Here is a 21,732-nt window from a genome sequence, read left to right on the forward strand (position 1 = left end):
CTGTGCTTCTTCTCAGGAGCTTGGCTGAAGTGAGACCTTGTCAAATGATAGACCTTGTCTTGTTCCTTGGCTTAGGGAAGGCCAGCTGCATTTGCCCTTTAAAGTGGTGGGTCATTCCTCATATTTCCTTGTCTGTCATTTGATTTAGCCAACTACAAAGGCAGCAAACTTCAGCTAAGTCTGCAGAATCCTTTCCTGCTTTGATTTCTCATATGCTATCCACACAGGGCCGGAGCCATACCAAGGTTGTATGTTCAGGCTGCAATGTTGTGATGGGACCTGCTGTTCTTCCCCTGAATCCTTCCCCTTCACTCTCAACTGAAAATTGGTCTTAACTGTGCCGTGTCCAACCATCCATAGAGCAGGGGCGCAAGCTGATCTGCCCTCTGGTGGGTCTTGCAGCCTCATTATACCCCTTAGCTAAGAGGGCAAAATAGAGTTTTGCTTTTTCTTCTGAGTGTTTTATCCTCCTCCTTTTCTCTCTTTCCATCACTGTCACTTCTCTCCCACTGGGTTTGTTTCCTGTAGGCTGCTATTTCTTTTCTATTTCTGCTCAACCTCCTCTTTCTATCCCCTCCCTGCTCCCCCTTTCCACCCAACCCCCAGAGAGTTACATTGTGTCCTTTTCCACTTCAGAGTTGTTTGATTGCAGAACCTAGTCCTCTTCGATTTGATCTGCTGCTCTTGCCCTGGTGATCTCTCCATTCCTAGTGACTGTGTGTATGTAAGTAACCACGGTGGATTTGAGCCCAGGGATTACAGTCAGAACAATAATGCCTTTGTAATGCCCTGGGGATTATTATTCTCCCATGGAGTGAAACCTCAAGAGCAGCACCACGTCCTCAAGCAAACAGGAGCTCCAGCTGTCAGTGCTGTAGTTTCCTCTGGAGGCAGACATGCCTGGCCAACTGCAGTTCCCAAGAAGACTTGGCACCCTTTGCCCATTGAATGGGCAGTGGATCTACAACCATTTGGAGGAGACAGAGAGGGCAGAGGAAGAGTAGGACTGTGGATGGGAAAGTCCATCTCTTGACATAAAACAAGTTCCTTAGCCAGGATCTCAGCAGTTCTGCCCTGTCCACTTGCTTTCTATTTGTTCACCCCTCTCCCTCCTCCTCGCTTTGACAGGTGATTCCATAATGAAATGACCTTCTGGGAAAAGAAAAATTCTACCAATACCTCAACCAACCTTTTTTTTTTTTTTTTTTTTTTTTTAATATTAGTTCCTTCCTCTTTCTTAGACCAAAATAAGTCTGTTTCATACATACTTGCAGGGCAGAAGGTAGGGTAGGGTGGCACCTTGGAGACCAACCCATTCAGAGAGGCATAAGCTTTCATAGTCTACAGATGCTACTAACATGGCTAAGTACCTCTCTGTCACCAGGCTGAGATGTTCTTGAAGCAGGCAAGTTTAAACTTTATTTCCACCTAATTTTCCTCTAGGAAGGAGTCCTGTCTTCACTGTCCTAGAATCACCTTTCTCCCATTATCCTTTAAGAATGCCCTTTTAATTGTAGTAGATGGATCAAAATCAATATGCTGGATCCATCAGTGTCTCTGGCAAAACTCCCATTGGCTTTAAGACCAGTAGTTGGTCTGATGTGTTGCAGAGCAATTTTTGGGATATTCTAGGGGGCAATGTTTTTGAGTGATGATTCAGTGGGCATCAGTAATCGTCTCAGGACAGAGGAAGAAGCTTTCTCTGCTCTCAGGGAGCTCACAGTTTTTAAGTTACCTGGTTAGTACCTTTTGGACACATGTGCTATATGTGCTTATCAGACACACAAGTAATGATTCATCCTTTGTTTAAGGCAGTGTTCTGCACTTCTTGCCCTATTGGTAGGACAGAATGAGGTCTGAATAAAAGAGTGTTTGTGTAGTGCTCAAAGTTAGAGGTGAGTTTAAAACTGAGGCAGCCCCATGGCAGATGGCACGAATATGGGAGAAAGGGCTTGGAAACAAAGGCTCAGGAGGATGGCTATGAATAGGCAACAGGGGATAGAACAGGAACACTGTGAGCCAGGGCTCTTCTGTTTCCAGTTATATCATCAACCAGTTGCTTAACCTTAGACAGTTTCCCCACCTGTGAAATGCAGGTGAGAGCTGCCCGCCCCACACATATGCTGTGAGATTTAGCTGTGTTTGTAAAGTGCTGCAGAGCCACAGATGGAGGTATTCCAGAAGGACAGAATACTGTGCTTGTCACAGAAGGTCGCATTGCTCCAAATGCAGGTGTAAGGAAGACAAGGGCTGGGAATTGAATCTTCTGTACCAAAGCATCACAGAACTCATGTCCCTTCCTGCCGGAGGTTGCCTGGAGGTTCACAGCTTGTCCTGGGGCATTTCTCATTCAACTCACTGTCAAATCAAGCAGCTCCTTATCTGGGCTTCTCCTTTTCACTGAAACTGAAAAGCATTTTTATGAGCATGATTTGGGGTAGGTAAGACAACCCTTGTTCCTCTGAATCCTGCTCTGCTTCAGTTACCCAGGCCCTTTTTACTAGTGCAGAGTGAGGCAAAAAGATTCAGGTTCCATCACCAGCATACTTCTGATATACTACAAAGGCTGGGCAGGATTTAACCTATACTGCTTATAGGTACTGCTGTATTCATAGATAGCTGCTGGAATGGGACAGCCTTATAACCCACATCATGCCACCTGCTAACACTGCAGTGCCCCTGGTTTAGGAAATGCAGTGCCATTCCCCTTCTGACTTAGTCTCTGACTTTGAGTAGCACAGATCATGTTGACATGAGTTCCACCTTGCTGCAAGTGTGGAAATTATATAACCTTAGTGTCTCAAGGATTCTCTTCTGTCCTCTTTTGTCCTGCCAGATGGAACAGAATCGGTACTCTCTGGAGTCAGTTGCAGACAGCTAGTGGCTAGATTTATGGTTCTTCTCTTGGTAGCCGGGCCCTGTTGTTCTTTGGCATTTTGCTCCAGAATAGCCAGCTCTTTAGTATTCAGCAGATGCCAGGCAGCCTCTTGCCACTGTGATCCCAAGATTAATCTTAGTCTGCAAAAGGAGATAAGTGAAAATCTTTAAAAGCAAATTTGGAAGGAGGACTAATTTTAGTCTGTTTGAATATCCCAAGTTCTTCATGTGCTGAGCCCTAGACATGGGTTTAGTGGACAACCAAGGTTTAGATTCTTACTCCCACTCCGTCCCATTTCCCACTTGCTTCAGCTGCTGCCTGCTTCCTTGCTGCTCTGTTCTGTAACATAGCTTCTAGGCTGCATTGTTATTGGCTCAGTTAGCCAAGCTGTTTCTTGCCCTGATCCCTGAAGTGCTCTCCAAAGGGATGAATCATACACCTGCATAAGTGACTCCCCTCTTACTAATGAGGCAGCTGCTCCAAATTCTGCAGTGCTCAGTTGATTGAGACAGGGAACCACAACCCATCTGTTGACAGTGATATTGCCACAGTCCTCAGAATAGCTCATAGAACTGCAGGTTTCTTCACAGCAGTGTCATTCAATGCCAAATGGGAATCCGTGGTTATGAACTTCCTTGCAGCAGTGCCATGTCCATGCTAGCTGGGACTCTTAAGAGTCATCTTATCCTGAATCAGTACCCCATCCATTACATAAGTCCAATAACTGCACTTTCCCAGAGCACAGCCCAGGTCCCTGTGAGTTCCTTGCTGCAGGTTCATAGGTTCTCATACCAATATCCTGTTAAGTGTGACCCTGCCTGCAGAAACATCTATTCACCACCCAGGAGCTCACCAGCAATAAGAACTACCGTTAGTTGCAGCCAGGATTCTGCCTTTTGTACTTGTAAAATAGCCTCACAGACTCCACTCTCAGCTATAAGGCATGTGGTGGGAGTGATTTCCTCTGCCAGTGCAGGACTGCCTTATTGCTGTAACTAGGGTCCATCTACACCAGTAGTTCTCAACCTTTTTAGACTCAGGGCATCCCTCAGAAAATGTCAGCTCTTTGTTTTTATTCACTTTTTGACTGCAAAAAAAAGCAGTTCTTCTGTTGCCAAGAACTCAGAAAGATTGCAGCAGGGCAGAATGGTTCTGACAGTGGATTCCCATTTGAAATCTCTACATTTCTTTTGTGAGTCATGTTTGCACACCTGACGCTGCTAACCATGGCACCTTGATTGAGAAACACTGGTCTATGCAGCAAAGTGAAGGTATCACTGCAGCACAGGTAGGTGCACCCAGGCTAGCTTTAATCTAGCTGCATGGGTGACAATAGTAGTGTAGATGCAGTGACCTGGGCTAAGTGCCAGGGTGTGTACCAGGGTCTCTAAAAGGCTTGCACTTCAGTTGTTAGTCTGTGGCTTTTGCATGTGGAGAACCTGTCTGATGAAATGCGTTATCCTTGCTAGAGAAGAAGGAAATGTTAAATCTGCTTTTCAAGACTGTTTCCCCTGAGACCTTCCCAGGTTTGATTGTGTTAAAATATGGTACAAACATGATTGTTTTATTTGTTTGATAGTGGATCTGAACCAGGCTCCCAGGCCCACTTCCAAGCTCAAGTCCGCGTTCCTGGGAAAAGCTCCTCCCAGGGTCAGAGGCTGAGCACTGATCCCGCCGTGGGGCGCACAGGCAGGGGGGAGGGGCCTGAATCCTGCCACCTCAAGCAAGAGCTTTGGCTCTAGTCGATCTGCTCGGTGGCTGGTCAGCGCGGGGCAGTGCCCCGGAGCAGGCCGCAGCAAGGCCAGGGCTCTCCTGCCTCTGGCTGCCCTGGAGGGAGGAAGTCGCTCTGTTCTCACATGGGCTGAGGGAGCTGCCAGGACTCCAGCTGTGGGAGGCACTGGGGGTGGTGGCAGCGCTCACAATCTGCTCTGCCCCGGTGAGGCCGTCTGGGCCTGGCCTGGGAGGCGCTGCCAAAGCTGCAGAGGAAAGAGCCGGCTCCGGACAAAGCCGCGTTACGGTACCACGTCCGGGCCCTGCTCCTGCCCGCTGGGCCCTGCGCTTCCCTCAGCCCCGTGCCGCGCGCTCTCCCGGCGCCGCTGCCCCCGCTCCGGGGCGGGGCGGGCGCTCACCTGCGGGCGGGCGGGGCGGGCGCGCGGAGCTGTCACATGGGCGCGGTGCTGAATTTAAGCGCGGGTCCCGGGGCCGCGCCGTGAGCGCCGCCGCCGCCCGCCCCGGGATGCGGCCGTAGCGCCCGGCCATGAGCGCGTCCATGGCGAAGAGCGAGTCCCGCACCTCGCTGCTGCGGGCGGGCGGCGGGCGGCGGGGCGCGGCCGGAGCGGAGCCGCAGCCGCAGCCGCAGCTGCAGGCGCGGCGGAGCCAGGGCCGGGAGCGGGAGCGGGGCGGGCAGGAGCAGCCCCCCGGCGACCCCAGCTCCCGCCGCCCGCTCTGCCAGCCCGGCGCGCGGGGCAGCAGGCGGCAGCCGCCGGCGCAGGGCGAGGGGCAGCCCAAGGAGCCCGGCGGGACGTGCCGGCAGCCCCCCGCCGCCCCGCCCGGCCCCGGCCCCGGCCCCGGCCCGGAGCCGCCGCAGCGCGCAGACGAGCCCGGGGAGGGCGCGGAGGGCGGCAGGCTGCCCGCCAAGCCGCGGGGCCGCCCGGGCGCCGGGGCCGCCGACCCGCTGCTCCGCCAGCTCAGCTCCGCCTTCGGCCAGGTAAGCACCGCCCCGCCCCCGCGGCCGCGCCGGGCTGCGGAGGGGGCGCTGCCATCGCTCCGGCAGGGCGGCTGCTCCCTCGGAGGGAGCCTGGCGCCGGGCTTTGCTCTGCCCCGGGTGGGGACGCTCCCGGGAGCGGGGTGTCCGGCGAGGGGAGCGGCCCTGCAGTGTCCCAGGAGCACGGTCCTAGGGCCGGAGTGGGCACCCAGGAGCCTGTGCCGTGTAGGACTTGTGATTTGCCTGTGTCCAGCCGGGCCTGGAAGGCAGTGGGGAGCGCTCTGGGCTGGGCACACAGAGGGGAGACACAGAGCGGCTCGGGCTGTTCTCCTGGTGGCAGGTGCCAGCACAAGGAGCACCAGTCTCAAGTTGCAGCAAGAGACGTTTATGTTGGCTGTGAGGAAAACCTTTCTCACCAGGAGGGCTCTGAAGCTCTGGAACAGGCTACCCCATGAGGCTGTGGACTTTTTTCTTCCATCCTTAGGGCGGTTTAAGACCCAGCTAGACAAACCCTGGGCTGGGATGATATTGCTGGGGACGGTCCTGCTTTGAGCTGGGGGTTGGACTAGACCTCCTGAGGTCCCTTCCAAACCTAATTTTCTATGGTACTAGTGGAGGGCAAGGACAGGTAGAACCAGTTCTGTACACTTTTGTGTCAGAAAGTGCTTTTGCCCCCTGACCACCTTCGACTTCTCTGGAGAAAAGCAGATTTCACCTGGTGGCCTTCCCCAAGGCCTTGCATCATCAAGAAGAGTTTGTTCGGATGTGAATATTAAATGTCGAACTCAGCTAAAGACTAGTATTTCCCTATCCTTGCAAATGCATCACAACTCGGAGTTAACATCTTCGAGTAACAATCATCAAGGGTTGGGTCTCTTGTGTCACAGTACTCACTTGAGCTGCAAAGTGCAGTATTCCAACAATTTGATTGGAAATCTCTGGGGTTTGTTCTGCTCTTTTGCACACCTGCAGCCTTGTTGACATCTGTGGGGATGTACAGCAGTGTAGAATTTGGCTCTATAGCACTATATGCCCCCAAAGGATCAGATGCACAAAATGTGTCTGGGGCAGAGCTCTGCCAACACAAATGCCATTCATTGTCCACTTGGTTCTGAATCGGATGCAACATGATCTTTACCAGTCCTGAATTACGTCTTTATGATGGCAGTTTTCTTTACGTACTTTCAGTCTCCACTGAATGCCATAAACTCTGCTGGATTTAATCTGAGTGTTCATCAGTGCTGGTTTGTGTTACAAGAAAGGAGAGAATAGATAAAATACTGTTTCTAGGTCTTTCACCCAGTGCATAGCTCCAGTGCTTGTGAATGAACATGGACATCTTTTGTTGTAACCTAACATGCATTCTGTCTGTCTGTCGTCTGTCTGTTGTTTTCTCTGAAAGGATTTAGAAAAAATGACCATGGTCATTTTAGGACAGGAGTGTGGGTGGGGCTGTAAAAAGAACAGATGGGGTGTGTGGACACAGTCACGCAGACATGCCCGAATAGCTACAGTGTGGAATACAGAAATAGTTGGATGCAAGAACGCAGCCGTGGTGTAAAGATGATTTATGGTGGTACCAAAGTTCAGGGATGGACAAAGACCCAAGAATGAGACCCTGTGGATTTTCTGCCCTGGCAACAGAATGGATGGAAATGTAGCCCCATGGGGGAAGAAATAAACATTTAGCAGCTGCTTGGAAATGTGAGTAGGCAGTAGTGGGGGGGACAAGAACTGATACCTGCAGGAGTCCAAGTTACAGTCATGGGTTAATTCAGGGTCACAGAGGTGTAGTAATGGCCAGGACTGCAGCGTAAGAGCTGCAGCATTTGCAACACCAGCCTGCTCTGCCCTGGAGTTAAGGGAGAGCAACAGCATCAGATAGCAAACAGTCTCCTTAGAAACTTCTCTCAGGCACACGCAAGGCTCTGGTTTGGTATCACACAGTGACTGAAACAGCTAAAATAATCATGTTGCAGTTACACATTGGGAGCAGGGCACAATGCTGCAGATTTACAGCACTGCCACAGTAGGATCTACTAGCACCAGTACAAGATGCCCTGATACTACAAAAGCAAAACATCCTCCTGTCATTCCACAGTGGTTCAATGATATGGTTGCATATGCAGAACACTACAGTGGTACATCCAGACAGGCAGAACACATTGCAGGGATGACTTCACACAGTATGTCATTATTGCAGTAGCAGTGTGAAGGAGCAGCCCAGAGCTACAAGGTTGTGTCTGAGGCAGACAGGTTTATAACCACACAGGGGGAAACGCAGAGCAAGGACAGAAGTGCAGTATTTATATAACTGCCAGGCTAGCACTGCAATATAGTGCATTGATGGTATGCGCTACAGAGTCAGTCTAAGACACAATGCTGTCAGGGTAAAGTGATGCAGTAGTATTTTATTAACTAGACTCTTGCTACATTGGTGCAGTAGTATCACAGTGTAGCAGAACAGAAGTGTTGTTTCAATGTATCTTACCATTCTGCAGTGTGTCAGTGTTGCATGGATTAACAGATGTAGGGTGCTATAATAGCGTATTCGTAAAAGCTGTGGTGTCACATTAGTTTAATGACATGTTAGTACATTGGATTGGTGGAGTAATTACATGATATTTGTAAAGCTCTTGGGTGTGATGCTTATGCCAGGGTGTTATTCAGCACGCGAGTGACTTAGTAATGTAGTACTGACAACGTGGCGCTACGGCAATCCTGGGGCAGTGGAGATGTGGTATTGGTATAGTGTGATAGTAATTTGACAGTACTAGGATGTGAAAACAGTGTTGTCATCACAGGGATGTAGCACTTTGTCTAGTGATGTAGTAGTATAAGTGTGATGTAGAAGCATGATGGCTTATATAGCAGCCTGGGGGTGCATTGGTGTGATGTTAGCAGAGGGTTATACCAGTTCAGCAGTACAGTATTGTTCCAAGACCATAAGGCAGTGAGTGAGACATTACTCCAGTGCTGGGAGCTAGAGAAAGTAAAATTAGTGTCATACCTTAGAAATACAGTGCTAGACCATGACTTGGAAGCAGGGCTGTTCTGTTGGTTTAGTAGTGAAGTCCGGGTGATATGACTTTCATAATTGCTTTCAGTGGCAGTGCAGTGGTGAGCTCTGTGCAAGGGTGCAGTGGTATAACACTGGTGCAGCAGTGCCCCTTTGTAGCTGAGAGGTGAAGAGTGGCTGTGGTGGTAAGAGAGAGGTGTCCTGGCATGGTAAGAGCACAGCAGTAGTTGTTGTGCTGTAGTAGGGCCTGGGGCAGGGCACAATATTTGCATGGCAACTGGCACAGCTGTGCAGGGGAGACGTGGCAGCAGCGCACAGCCTAGCTGTACAGGGATATAACTTAGCTGCAGGAGTGTGGTGCAGCAGGGACTGTGGTATACTTCTAGCATAACAGAAAGAAGAGTGATGCAGTGGTGTATCATTGTAGCAGTGGCATGGGCAGCAGGATTACTGGTACAACAGTACCTTGGTGTTAGGGGAAGGCACATGGGGGCAGCCTGGCAGCAAGGGCAGTGGTGCAGTTGTTGTGTGGCTGTGGGGGTAGCTGTGCAGTGGTAGAGTGCCTGTGTGCTAGGTGGGCGATGGGAGTGTGGCCATGTGATAGCCAAGTGGTGGAAGTGTGGCTGTGTGATACCTGGGCAGGGATAGTATGGCTGTACAATAGCTGGGTGGCAGGAATGCGGCTGTGTGATGGCCAGGCAGCAGTAGCAGCAAGGCTGCGTGATACCAGGCCATGGGTAGCATGGTTGTGTGCTAGCTGGGCAGGGCTGTTGGGAGTATTGAAGCATACAAACACAACTCTGATTCATTTTTGTTTTGTCCTATCAGCCCTACAGTGCTGGCCCAAACTGGCTTCTATAAGAATAGCTTTTCCTGGCTTTCCCTATGCAATATTAATTGGTAAGTGATGCCGCCATGTGAGACTCAACAGGTTTCGGAGACATTTTGCTTTCACATGCAGCTGACCTGTTAAAGCTTTTAATGAAGTGATTCCCCAACATGGTTAATAGCATGGGGATGATTCGGGTCAGAGGTAGCCATGAGGGCCTCTAATATTAGCAGTCTCTTTCTGTGCGTAGCCACGGCCGAGGGATCTGCTGTGTCCCCTCTGCAGAGGCTGTGGGGGGGTTTATCTGTTTACTCACTGATGCCTTTGGTCCCATTCCCAGATCAGGTTTTCAGTCTAGTGCTCTAAATGACATTGATGTGGAGGACAAAGGTGTTGTCTGTTTTATTTTTTTCCCTTCCCAGTTTATTTTCCTTTTTCTTCTGTCCCTTTGGAGATCAGTCCTTGTTCAAAGGGTCTGCCTGCTTCTCAGCCCAAACCAGAACCAAGGAAAGCAGCTCTTTTTCAGACAGTCTGTAGGTCAAGCTGTGTCTGTGAGCAACAGCCATAAAAAACATTCTTCCCTAAAGAGAAACAGGAATGTAAAGATTTCCCAGTTTCCCACAGACAAGGAGGGAGCCCTGTTTCCCCTTGTTATCCGTGTTATCTTGAGGTTCTTTGTCAGGGCACGGGCTCCTTGAATTCACCAAGAACTCTGAATAATGGGAGTTTTCCCTGAGTAAAAACTCAGGGCCTTTCTGACAGCTTGGAGACCTTGTGACAGAAATGTATGAAAATCCTGGGCGGTGTGACCGAGAAGGCAGAGATGGAAGCAGTCATTTGTGTTTCAGAGGGGGAGGTTTGCAGATGCTTGGCTGTCTCCCACCACTGCAGTGGAGGCTCTTGGGCACTGGGTCATGCTAGAAAAGACATGGTACCATTGCGTCTCAGTGATGTAGGCTCTTGGGTGCAGGGCTGTGTTTGGTTCTCAGATGCAGACTCTTCGGTGCTGTGCTCTAACAGAGAGGAAGCCTCCATGTTGCACTGTTCCTTAGTGAGCTGAGGCACTGATGCCATATCTATTAGTCCACAGTATGTTTTGGGGTGGAGGGAATTCCCTCATTGTTTGTGGTAGTGCTGACCCCATTAAATCTTGCCTGATTAAGTGCTGAACTTGGGTGCACAGTGTAATATTGAGGAAAACGGAAGGAATCCGTCTTCCCTCCAGCTGATTTCCTCTGCGTGTGCAGTTCTTCCTGCTGCGTTTGCTGTGATGTCGGGAGCGAGCCCAGAGAGGAAAAGAGTTGGTTCTGAGACCAAAATGCTGAACCCAACAGAGAAGGCACGGAGTAGGGAGTTGCTATAAAGTCATCCCTGAGACTCTAACCATGGGGAGTATCGGAGGATGGGGAAGAGCTGGTTCACAGACCTTAAATTCAGCCCCTTGGAGCCTATAGCAAATCAAGGCAAGTGGAATAGCTGGTTTGGAAACAGACCCCTTGCATGAATCCAAAGTGCTGTGTTTCAGATCACTGGATTCAGGGGAAGGATCCTGGGAAGATCTTTGCCCCACTTCCCTGCTCCAGACACCTCCTTTCCGCCCTGCTAGTGTTGAGCCCCCCAGCTTCTCTCCCCCTCTGCCTCCTCGGGGACTTTTTCTTTCTCTCTGGGACTCCCCTGGGAGGAGGCTCTGCTCTGTCAGTGACACCAAGGCGCCCTCTGCTGCTGGCCACCAGAACCCACGACAGGTTCAGGCGTCCTTAGTCTAGTAGTGGTTTATCTAATGTCCTTATCTCCCCAAGCTGTCAGAGCCGTCCCCTGTGGGCTACCGTGGGAGCTCAAAAACCAGGACACACTGAGGTAAGCTGTAAAATACACAGAACTTGCATCCTCTCCCAACTTACCAATGCAGCATGAGGGTTTTAAAATTCATAGCCCCTTCCTTCTGAAGCAGGGAGTAGCGCTCGGCTGTCATCACTATACAGGTGGCGTACATGTTAGGGAAATAGTACACCTAGCTACAACCACTACTCAAGTATATGTATGAGTTCATGGATACATATATACACCCTGTATGCATCCAGCCAGCATTCACATGCACTATTTTACAGGTAACTCCTAACTTAACGTCATCCTAGTTAGCATTGTTTTGTTATTACGTTGCTGATCTATTAGAGAACATACTCATTTAAAGTCACACAATGTTCAGTTATAATGTTGTTTGGCTGCTGCCTGCTAGTAGGTAACTACTATGATGTAATTGGATTTGCTTACCATCATTTTGTTTAAAGTCTCATTTTTCAAGAATATAACTATGATGTTAAGCAAGGAGTAGTTGTATGTATACACACAGTCTATATACATCCCCCTGTATGCAGACATACAGCCTATGCTGCATACTTCTCTATGTTGCCACACACACACACACACACACACACACACACACACACACACACACACACACACACACACACACACACGTCTCTTTATACACACAGGCAAAAGTCTATGGACAGGCAACTTGCATACACATGCATACCTTAAATATCTATCTACACTCTTGATTCTCAGCCAGGATGCCAGGGCACCCTGGGGTGCTGTAAGATCCTTTGAAGAGTGCTGGGATTTGTGAGATGAGCACAGGCTCAGATCAGCCCACTCTATAAGGGGGGCTGGGGAGTGGAGGTATTAAATGAGGTTTTCAAAATGAAGTACTGCTCAATTCACAGGAGTTATAGAGGGGTGCCTTGAGTCCAGTGAGGGTGCCATGAGTCTAAAAAAGGTTGAGAATTGGTGATCTACACACACACACACACACACACACACACACACACACACACACACACACACACACACACACACACGCACCAACATGTTTGTACATAGATACCCTGAAACATGCTTTGTGTAATAAAATGTAAATACCTTCTGCCTTGTGCAGGACTTTGGGTGCATGTGCATTTACCCATCTACTGTTCTCCATACTAAGTATGCTAAGTATATGCATACACACAAAAAAGAATACACTCATTAAGACACAGTTCCATATGCAAAAATAGACATGCAAAAACCTTCTTCCTAGATGCACATTTTCTGACAATCGTATTTACAGCCCAGCATGAATATACATGTATGGAAATGTAGGCTGACATTCTCAAATTTGATGCCCAAATTTGGCAATCTACAGGTATGTACAGCTAGATAAAAATAGCCAGATTTTCAGAAGTGCTGCATAGCCAATGATTGATATGTGCCACTGGGAAAGGAAGGATGAGCTTTTTGTTGATGCTCAAAATCAGGAACAAGATATACACGTTGTTCCTAGTTATGTTATCAACTTGTGCCTCAGTTTGCCCACCTGTACAGGAAGGACGATAGTGCCTGCCTCACAGTGAGATTTATTCAGCAGTGTCAGCTCCTCAGCTGTAAGGCACTAGAGATATGCAAAGTATAGTCACAGAGCCCCCTCTGTGTACTGAACAGGGACACAGAAAAACACAATCCCACTTGAACACATCCATGCAGTTTTCGCTTTGCTTGGCTGAAGAAGATTTTGTCACATTCATTTCTTCTAAAGAGCCTAAGGGATGGGAGCCAAGAACACAGAAGTGCTGAGGGGCTGTGGGCAGGCTTTCTGCATCCAGCAGGTCTGCCAGGGAACATTAATCTTTTTCAGCGATTTCGTTTTTAAACAAATATCTCATCTAAAAGAACATGGTAAAACATCCAAATAAAACCAAGCTAAACACAGATCCATTAAATATTCTGCTCATCAAATATACAGCATCGTTATCTAACACACTAAAATGCACTAACCCACTGGTTGGATCAGGCTTATCTCTTGAGAGAGAGAAAGAAACATTTCAATAATAAATTAATCACCCTTTAAAGTAACCTCTGCAGACTGCAGAGAGCACAAAGTGCCTTGGCTTTTGTTTTGTGAACTCTCACTGGAGTCGGCAGACTTTCACAAGGGGCAAAGCAAGGAAGAGTTTAAGCCCCCAAGACAGTATATGTTATTTGTCACCCAAATTAGCTGTGGTTCTTTCTGGCATCACAATGCCAGTTTCCATTTTCCTCCGCTGAGCCATGAATGGAATTGATTTCCAGTAACAAGCAGCTCTAGGGTGTGCATCTAGGAAAACATGCTTAGCTAAATTTGGGCTTCTTTTGATAATCTAGTGACATTCCTGTGACCTTACAGAGAGACAGCAGGGTGTATGAATCTGAATCACCCTAACAATGAATCCCCTATTTAGGATGGAGGCAAGCACTCTTACAATCTGTGTAGTCCCGTGCAGTTATTTAGCAGCCTTTTGTAGCAAAATGAGGCTACCAAACTCAATATGCCTATGACTGAAGCCACCATTAAATCAGGGCAGTTGGAATATTCTCATCTCCAATCTACCCATCTCTCACTGAATATACTCTACATATAAAGAACACCTCACAACCACTTTGCAGAGGGATATGCCGTGATCACATCTTCCCACATTGGCATGCTGCCTCCCCTTTGGGGAGAAGCAGGCCAGCTGTGTAACACTGGACAGCAACATGACATAACAGCTTAGGACAGGAAGTAACAAACCTGTCTGAAGTTGAAAAACTGCAGGAAGAATGTAGGGCGAAAGAAGATGATCAGCCACATTGGAATTTGGCCAGGAGACCTCAGCCTGGAGTTAACACCTTCCCTTTTTACAAAAAGTATCATTGGATCCTTAGTGCTTTATAAAGGCACCTTCTAGACTCGTACAATCCTGCAGTGTCATGCTGCAGTATTGGGTTAATAGTGCTTGCAAGGAAAGAGCGCTACCAGCACTACTTCCTTCTGAACCTCAGTATCCCATCCTGACCCACTTTATCTTGGGAGATCTGATGTGATCAAAACATAAGTAAGTACTGCAGCAGTATCGTGTTTATTTTTCCAGACAATGAGCCTGATTCTCAGTTCCTCTTTTCTTGAGCTGAGGCAGGGAGGCCAAGGCGAGGAGGTAGATATTGTTTTAGTACATCTTTGCGCTGCAGGGGCTGTGTGGGGCTAACTCTATTCCAGCCTGTTGCCCTCTGGGCTGACTGAACTTAGTCCTGGCTTTTTATAGTCACTGAAGGGTCTTGAAAAACAGAAAATAGCCATAAGACTGTGCCCAATGGCTACCCTCACTCCTGATTTACCTTCTGTGCTGGGGGCTGGGAGCAGGGCTAGTGACTGTCAACCGTTTATGCCAACCATGCAGTCCCTCTGTGCAGAAGTATTCATTTCAACACACTTCGTATGGAACTGAGACTCCGATCTAATGGACACATCTACATGAGACGCTAGCTATGGAGTAGCTTAATAACACTGTGCAGTCACATGCTGGGCAAAACCCATCCTAATACGCTATTGCACAGTAAGCATCACTAAAAACCCATGCACTGGTGATACTGCACGGTAGGGCAAATTACTGCATATTGATTTAGTACTTGGTTATCCAAGTACTAAAAGTTAATGTGCTGTAACTATAGCTCATTAATGAATGTGTAGCTAGATCAGTGGTTGGCAACACAGGTCCCATGGCGCAGATCTAGCCTGCAGTGCCACTGGATCCAACCCACCGAGCTGGAGGGCTTTGCCTGCACCCACACTGGGGCTGGGCAGCTGGAAGCTTCTCCCTATCTGCCTCCTCCCTTCCCTCAGGCTGCAGCAGGGATACAGCTTCCAGCTTATGGGGAGCTGTGGTACAGCCAGGTAGCTTCCAGCTGTGCCTACACTATAGCTGGCAGGCTGGGGGATGAAGGGGTTGTGGCAGGCAGGGCAAGGAGGTGCATAGAGAAGCAGTGGCAGCATGGACACAGTTCCTAGTTTGGGTGCAAAGTAAAACCTGATGCTGACACACCGCCAAAGCCCCTGGCCATGTAGGTTGTTCTGGCCTGCAGCTTGTGAAGGTTGCTGACTGCTGTCCTAGATGAAGTTAACAGATCCAATATTGTAAGAGACTTGAAGGGACACAGGAGTGTTTTACCCCCTAGGAATTGCTACTTCCCCACTGAAAACTCTTCTCCTGTGCTGTCAAAGAAGGCTTTAGTTTGATAGAGTCATCTCAGATTTCGAGTTGACCTTTTATCTGTCTCCTGCAGCCACTGAATATAACCCATAGCTGCTGCCACCAGCTTCATCACAGCTAGTCCCTAGCAGCATTTCCTTGGGAAAGAAGTTCCTCTTTAACGTGGTGTCAGCCCCAAGAACAGCCTTGCTTCAGTTTATAGGTTTTAGAGATGAAAAAAGACATCTTATTATGTCATCAAATCCGTCTCCCTGCTTAGTACCAGGCTACTGCAGGATTGATCCTTCATGCTCCATGTCTATGTCAGTCTTCGGGCCAAGATCCTATTTTCTTCTTGTTAAATTCCAGCTCCATGCACAGCATCTTCTTGTTCTGTGCCAGATCCCACACCCCTGCCAGGCTTTATCCACCCTTCTTGCAATTCTTAGTAGGGATGGAAAACCCCAGCTGAGATATGAATTTCACAAAAACCTTGTGAAATTGTAGTTTGACACAATTGATTGAAGAACAGTGTGTGGACAAACATAGGCACACATGTACATACACCAGGCACACAGAGGTACACCCGCCTCCACCACCCACATACCTGGACACACAAATGCTTGTGGCACACTTATCCTAGGCTTCCTCTCATGCCCTACACAGCAGTCTGAGGGCAGAGGACAGGAGGGGATAGAATACATTGCCTTTCTGAATTTTTTGACTCCCTCTGATGCACCATCTCACTGCACATCACTAGGTCATAGGGATAAGAAAGCAAGTAGAGCCAAATCAGAGAGTAAATCAGTTGCTTAGGAAGCAACAGGCACTCTCTCCCCTGAATTGGGGAATTGCTGGGCAGCTGATCCATTGGTTTTTCCTTAGAGGTGGGGTTCATGGGAATAAGAAGACAGAACTACCATGTGGCAGTACTCAGGGTGAAGTAATATCATTCCAGCTCCTCCCCACTGCCTCTTCCCTTCCCGCTGTCCATGCCCTGGAGGACTATGCCCATGCTGCAGACCTAGGGCCAACAGGCTCCCAGTAACTCTCTCTTCCCATACTCAGCTCCCTTCCAAATGTAGTAGTGCTATTCTTGGTCCTCCTGCTCTGCCCTCCTGGTCCATCTTTCCAGGACCCCTGTTTGCACACACTCATTTCCTGTCTTTGTAGACTCTCCCCTTGCAGTTTAAATGTTTTGATGAATTCTCCTGCCAGCACCTTGTCTGGCAAGAGATGCCTGGCCCAATCACACCATTCCTCCCCCTCTTAGAGGACATGGAAGGCAGACACTTCTCAGTTGCAGGTCATTCCTGGCCTCCGTGCAGCCTGTCACTGGGAGATTCATTAGCAGCAGGGAGGTGATTCTCTTGTATTTTCACTCTGGAGTTGGAGTCATTTGTCTCAGGAAGGAGCTGAGGTGCCTCACTTGCTATGTGACAGCTTCTGTTCAAGGGGGACAGTCACTTTGTCAATAAACAAGGAGCCCAGGGACAGCTCTGCTGACAAAGAGCATTATTAATGACCAGCTGCTTGCCCCAGTGTGGATCAGTGCTTTATTAGCATCTCCGAGTAGGGAAAGAGGAGCAGCTAGAACTGGCAGCTGTCATCGGACATGTACGCAAGAGAGGAGGAGCTGGACTCCATCCATAGCTGGTGCCACTGCCCCATTTCCTAGAGCCATCCTGCTGCAAGAGACTGCCACTAGAGCAGACTCCCCCACAGGCACACGCTTCTGTGCTTTCCTTTACGACAGTGATTTACGAACTGTAGTTTACAAAATGCTGGAGCAGACAGCAGGCCAGGTTCACTGGTGCTGCTGCAGATTAGTAAGAATGATAGGCCATTGTGCCACCTCAGCCCCATGTACCCTGAGGAAGAGCAGGCTGCATTACTGCTGCTGTACTCAGTGTGGAACCAGGGATAACTAATAGGTCTCCACATGCAGTCTGCCCAAGAGATGTCCCAAACCAGCACTCCTGTGCTTACCTACCACACAACCTTCCCACAGGGCTAACATTGCCACATAGTGCAAGACAGATTCCAGTTTTGCCATTACAAGTGAACTTTCACACAAGAGGCCCGCTGCCTTCATCATGTCCGTGCAGCCCTGGTTAAGATCTGGTAGAAGATCAGTGGGAAGGCACTCAAGGGGAACCAAGAAGCTGGTTTTAGGGAGGGGGCTGTTATATACAATTTCTCTCGTGGGAGGTGGCTGCTAGAATAGGGAGTGAGAACTACTGTCCTGCAATGTCTCCTGTTGGTTGACACTAGAACTAGAAAACCTGCTGACTCCTTCCCTAGACACCCATCTAAACCAAGCTGCTGACTCCTTCCCTAGACACCCATCTAAACCAAGAACTGCTACAACATGGAAGAGGCCACAGAGGTGTGGAGTAGTTGTGGGTTCTCCTTGAACCTAATGCTCCTGCACTATCCCCCATAGTATCTCCTTCCCCTGCTGGACTGAGTGTAGAGGCAGGAAAATGCCTTCCTTGCTGTGACCTTGATGGTTTGTCCTTCTCTATCCTGCACCTGAGAACTCATGATGGGGGAGGTATCCTATAAACTCTGCACAAAAACACAGGGAACCAGGGTTTAACTCTGAGCTAGATCCCTTCACAGCTTTTTCTCTGGAACTATGCTTGTGAATAGTGTTGTGAAGCATTTCAGCCAAACTTTCATGTGTCCTAGCAGATAAGTCCATGTTTTAAGGTACAGTTACAGCCTCAGTTTCAGCCTCATCTCAGTCTTTGTGGCTATAGATGGAAGTAGCTCTCCATTCCATGGCCTGGTGGTTACAGAATTGCAGTTATAGAGGCTTAATATCTAAGGATTCATCCACTGTTCTATTCAAAACCCTCTGGAACAGCAGCCTCCCTTCAGAATCAATGTCCTCAGTCTGGGCCTGAAGCCAGAGAAAATGTGTTTCTCCCCATTTGAAGGGTGAGTAAGGAGGATGAATCTATTACCTTGATGGATCCCAGAATGAGAGAAGGTTCCAAGTCCTGCGGTTCTGATGCAGATCTGGGTATTGAAGCATCCAAAGTTGCAGGGTGTTTGTGGATAAGAGTTTGCTTCTTAGCTAGGAGATACAGGATGTTCTGTGACATCTGGATCTGTAATTGGAATGCTTACTTCCATATCCCCAAAAGTTGGGGCTGCTGAGCGGCAGGTATTTGGAGTGGGTGCCTCTCTGCTCAGAGAAGTGCAAGAAAAACAGCAGCTAGTAGTTTGCTAACTGCAGAAGGCAGGCAAGACCTTGACATTTGAATGGCACCAGGTCTGTCCTCCATGGTCAGAAGTTACTTGCAGGAGTCAGAGAGTCAAGGAATCACTGGCTGCTGTGTTCAGTTGCTTGTTTTGTGGTCTTCTATTTTTTGAGAAGGCAGAACAGGTCCCGCTAAATGGTCTATTCTGGTACCAGATGGAGCTCTGATCTGCTGTGTGCCTCTGAGTGAATTGCCTGCCTTCCTCCAGCCTAGCTCTTTGGTAATTGAAAAGCTCAGAGGGGCTGGAAGTGAGAATGAGGGGGGAGATATAGGATAAGATGTTCATAGGCTATGTGGACCCAAACTAGCCAGATTCCCTGGGCTCATCACTGAAATCACTTCTTATGATGTCTCTGCTTTAATTCCCCCTGAATCAGCCCTCTCCTATGAGTGAAACAATCTTCTCTGCAGATTGAGGGGGGGTGGGAGGGATTTGAACATTAATCTGATGTAGATTATACAGCTGCCTCCCTCTCTCTGTCCTTCTCACTCTTTCTCTTCCTCTCTCTCCCTTTCTTTCTTTCTATTTCTTTCCCTCCCTCTCCTTCCTGCTTCATCTCTTCAAGAAAGTGAACATAAAGTAAAAACAGAAAGAGAGAGAGAGGCAGAGAGAAAAAGCTCCCTGAAGAGGGAAGCCCCAGCAGCCAATAGCTGTTTGGATTTCACTGGCGCTGCCTTTCTTGCTTTGCTCCCAAGGAATACCTTTAATGGAATCAATTGCTTCGGTTTCTTTGTAACAAGTCCACCGGAAAGGCAGACTTATGGGCAACTGTGTGAAGTCTCCACTGAGAAACCTCTCAAAAAAGGTATGTTCCCCATCAAAGTACATTTTGCGTGTTTCAGATCCTGCTTCTTGGAATGGGTGACATGGGTAGGTGGGAAGGGGAAGGATTAAGGAAATATCTCTGCAAAGAGTTCAGTTCCCTCTGTCATCTTCTCCCTAAGAGCTGTTCATTCAAGTGCTGAACCCAGGATGTTGAATGCCATAACTTATATATAAACGTGTGTGTGCATATGTATGCATGTGACTAGGAATGTGTCCATATGTGTGTGTGTGTGTGTGTATATGCACACAATTTCATACTTGCTTTTTTGTGCAAGTGTGCATAAGTGTGTGGGCACATGTGTACATGTTTGTTTATACATCCACACATGAGTAGGTGCATATATTTGTGTGGATATGCATGTTTGCAAATTCAAATGCATCTGTCAGGGAGTATGCATGTGAGTGTATCAAAGTATATGGTGTTTTTATGTGCATATGTCACATGCGCATGGGCGTGTAGGAGCACATTAACTTGTTAACATATGTCCCTGTTACAGTGTGTACAAGTAAATACATGAATGAGTAAGTAAGTGTGTCAGGTATATGTGTGCACCTCCTCTGTAGGTGCGTTCACTTCCATGAAGTTGTACATACGTAATTTGTGCAACATTTATGAATACATGCGAAAGGACAAAAATGTAAGGGTATGTATGAGTGTGCATCCGCATGTATACATGTGTATGTGCATGCCTCTGTGTCTGCCTGCATGTGTGTGCACTTGTTTTTAAGATCTCACAGAGGAATATATGCAAGTATGCTGGAGCTTTTGTGTGCATTCATGTACCTGTATGTACCTCAAGTGTTTGTCTATAGGTGTGCCTGCCTTCTGAGGAATGGGCACACAGGCCCAGAGATGAGCATGAGCTTGTGAACAGTCAATTATGTCCCCTGTATGTGTGTTTATGCCTTCTCTCATGTGTCAGCACACCCTGCGTGTACACATGTTCATGCTCACGTCTGCATGCATGTGCATATGCCATGGTTATCTGTAGCCTTTAACCCATGGGCTGCTTTATGCTTAGATCACAGAATGGTTCAGGGATGAACTAGACTTAGGAGCCAACTGCCATTAGGGGCTAAATTGAGGGAATGAGTCTCCTTGGTCATGTCATTTATCTAACTAGGGAAGGAGTTCAGCCAGTGGGTGAGAGCAGAATTCATCTGGAGACACTGAAATGAATAATAATTCACCAAAAAGAGAAACCCCATGTTCCTTAAAAAGGAAAGGTCATAATAGGCACTGAGAGACCATCTTTAAACTGCAGACTTACCATGCCATGAAGCAGCATCCTCAAACACAGTGCAAGAAACATCACGCACTGCCTTCTTGGACTGGAAGCAGTGTAGCCAAGTCCCCACAGTGCCAAGGAAAAGCTAATTGGCTCTCTCTCAGCAGAGCTAATTAACCCATCTTTGGCACAATGTGGACATGGCATCCTTGCTTCCGAGAAGTAAGGAAGCACCTTCAGGGGCTGTACGGAGCGTTTTCAGGCACTGCTGCTGGGCACAGTCAGCTTTCAGTCTGAGCATAGTGGTCTGCAGTGAGAAGCCCTCCAGCCCCAAAGCAGAGACCCTGCTGGCAGTGGAAAGGCAGAGCCCCAGGGAAGCTCGCGGTGTGGACGCCATACTGTTAGTGAGCCAGCACACGCCACAAAGCAGCTCAGTGTGCCAAGGCACAAGACAGCAGTGAAATAGCCCCTCAGGAAGAAAGCACAAATAGTGGAGGCTTCATTGGTAATAAAATGGCACCTCCCTGAGAATTCAGTGTGCTGATGCCGGCAATTAAATGTTGCTGCTGTACAGAAGTTCACGGCAGGAAGGCTTCTTTAGCAGTGGAGTTTTTTTTTAACGACAGATTTACCACTTTATGGGAAAAACACCCTAGTGCTATCTCAAATCCCATGATCCGGTATACCCATGAGCTGTGCCGTCTTGCCTGGTAGTGGTAAAGCACTGCTGTGGAGGGAGGGACCCACCCGAGCAGGGCCCCAGTGTTTTGTGGTGTCTGTATGCAGTGAAGGAATTCATTCCAGAGCAGTTCGTCAGCACTGAGCTGTTTCTTCTGGTCAGTGTGACCCCAAGGAAGAAGCAGAGGAGGAACTTGTGGGTCAGTCAGCTGGAAATGCCTGAACTTCACACATCTGAAAAGGTCACACTGGCTGTTTGTGAGCTGCCTCCCATGTG

At 48.4% G+C, this 21,732-nt stretch overlaps 1 protein-coding gene across 4 annotated transcripts in view; it reads left to right on the plus strand.

Moving 5' to 3' along the window:
- The window catches only part of CABP1 (calcium binding protein 1), a 74,341-nt gene that overhangs the window by 39,954 nt on the left and 12,655 nt on the right, over window positions 1-21,732 (plus strand). For 2 of the 4 annotated variants that reach the window (XM_090063897.1, XM_090063900.1), the window contains exon 2: window positions 19,419-19,528. The exons of the other annotated variants lie outside the window; for them this stretch is intronic. In XM_090063897.1, the coding sequence (XP_089920023.1) occupies window positions 19,484-19,528 (45 nt within the window). In that variant the 5' untranslated portion in view covers window positions 19,419-19,483. The remainder of the gene's footprint in view (window positions 1-19,418; window positions 19,529-21,732) is intronic. 4 annotated transcript variants of the gene reach the window in all.

This window comes from Crocodylus siamensis, chromosome 9, assembly GCF_052110815.1.
Source record: "Crocodylus siamensis isolate JL-2025a chromosome 9, ASM5211081v1, whole genome shotgun sequence".
NCBI classification, from domain to species: domain Eukaryota; kingdom Metazoa; phylum Chordata; order Crocodylia; family Crocodylidae; genus Crocodylus; species Crocodylus siamensis.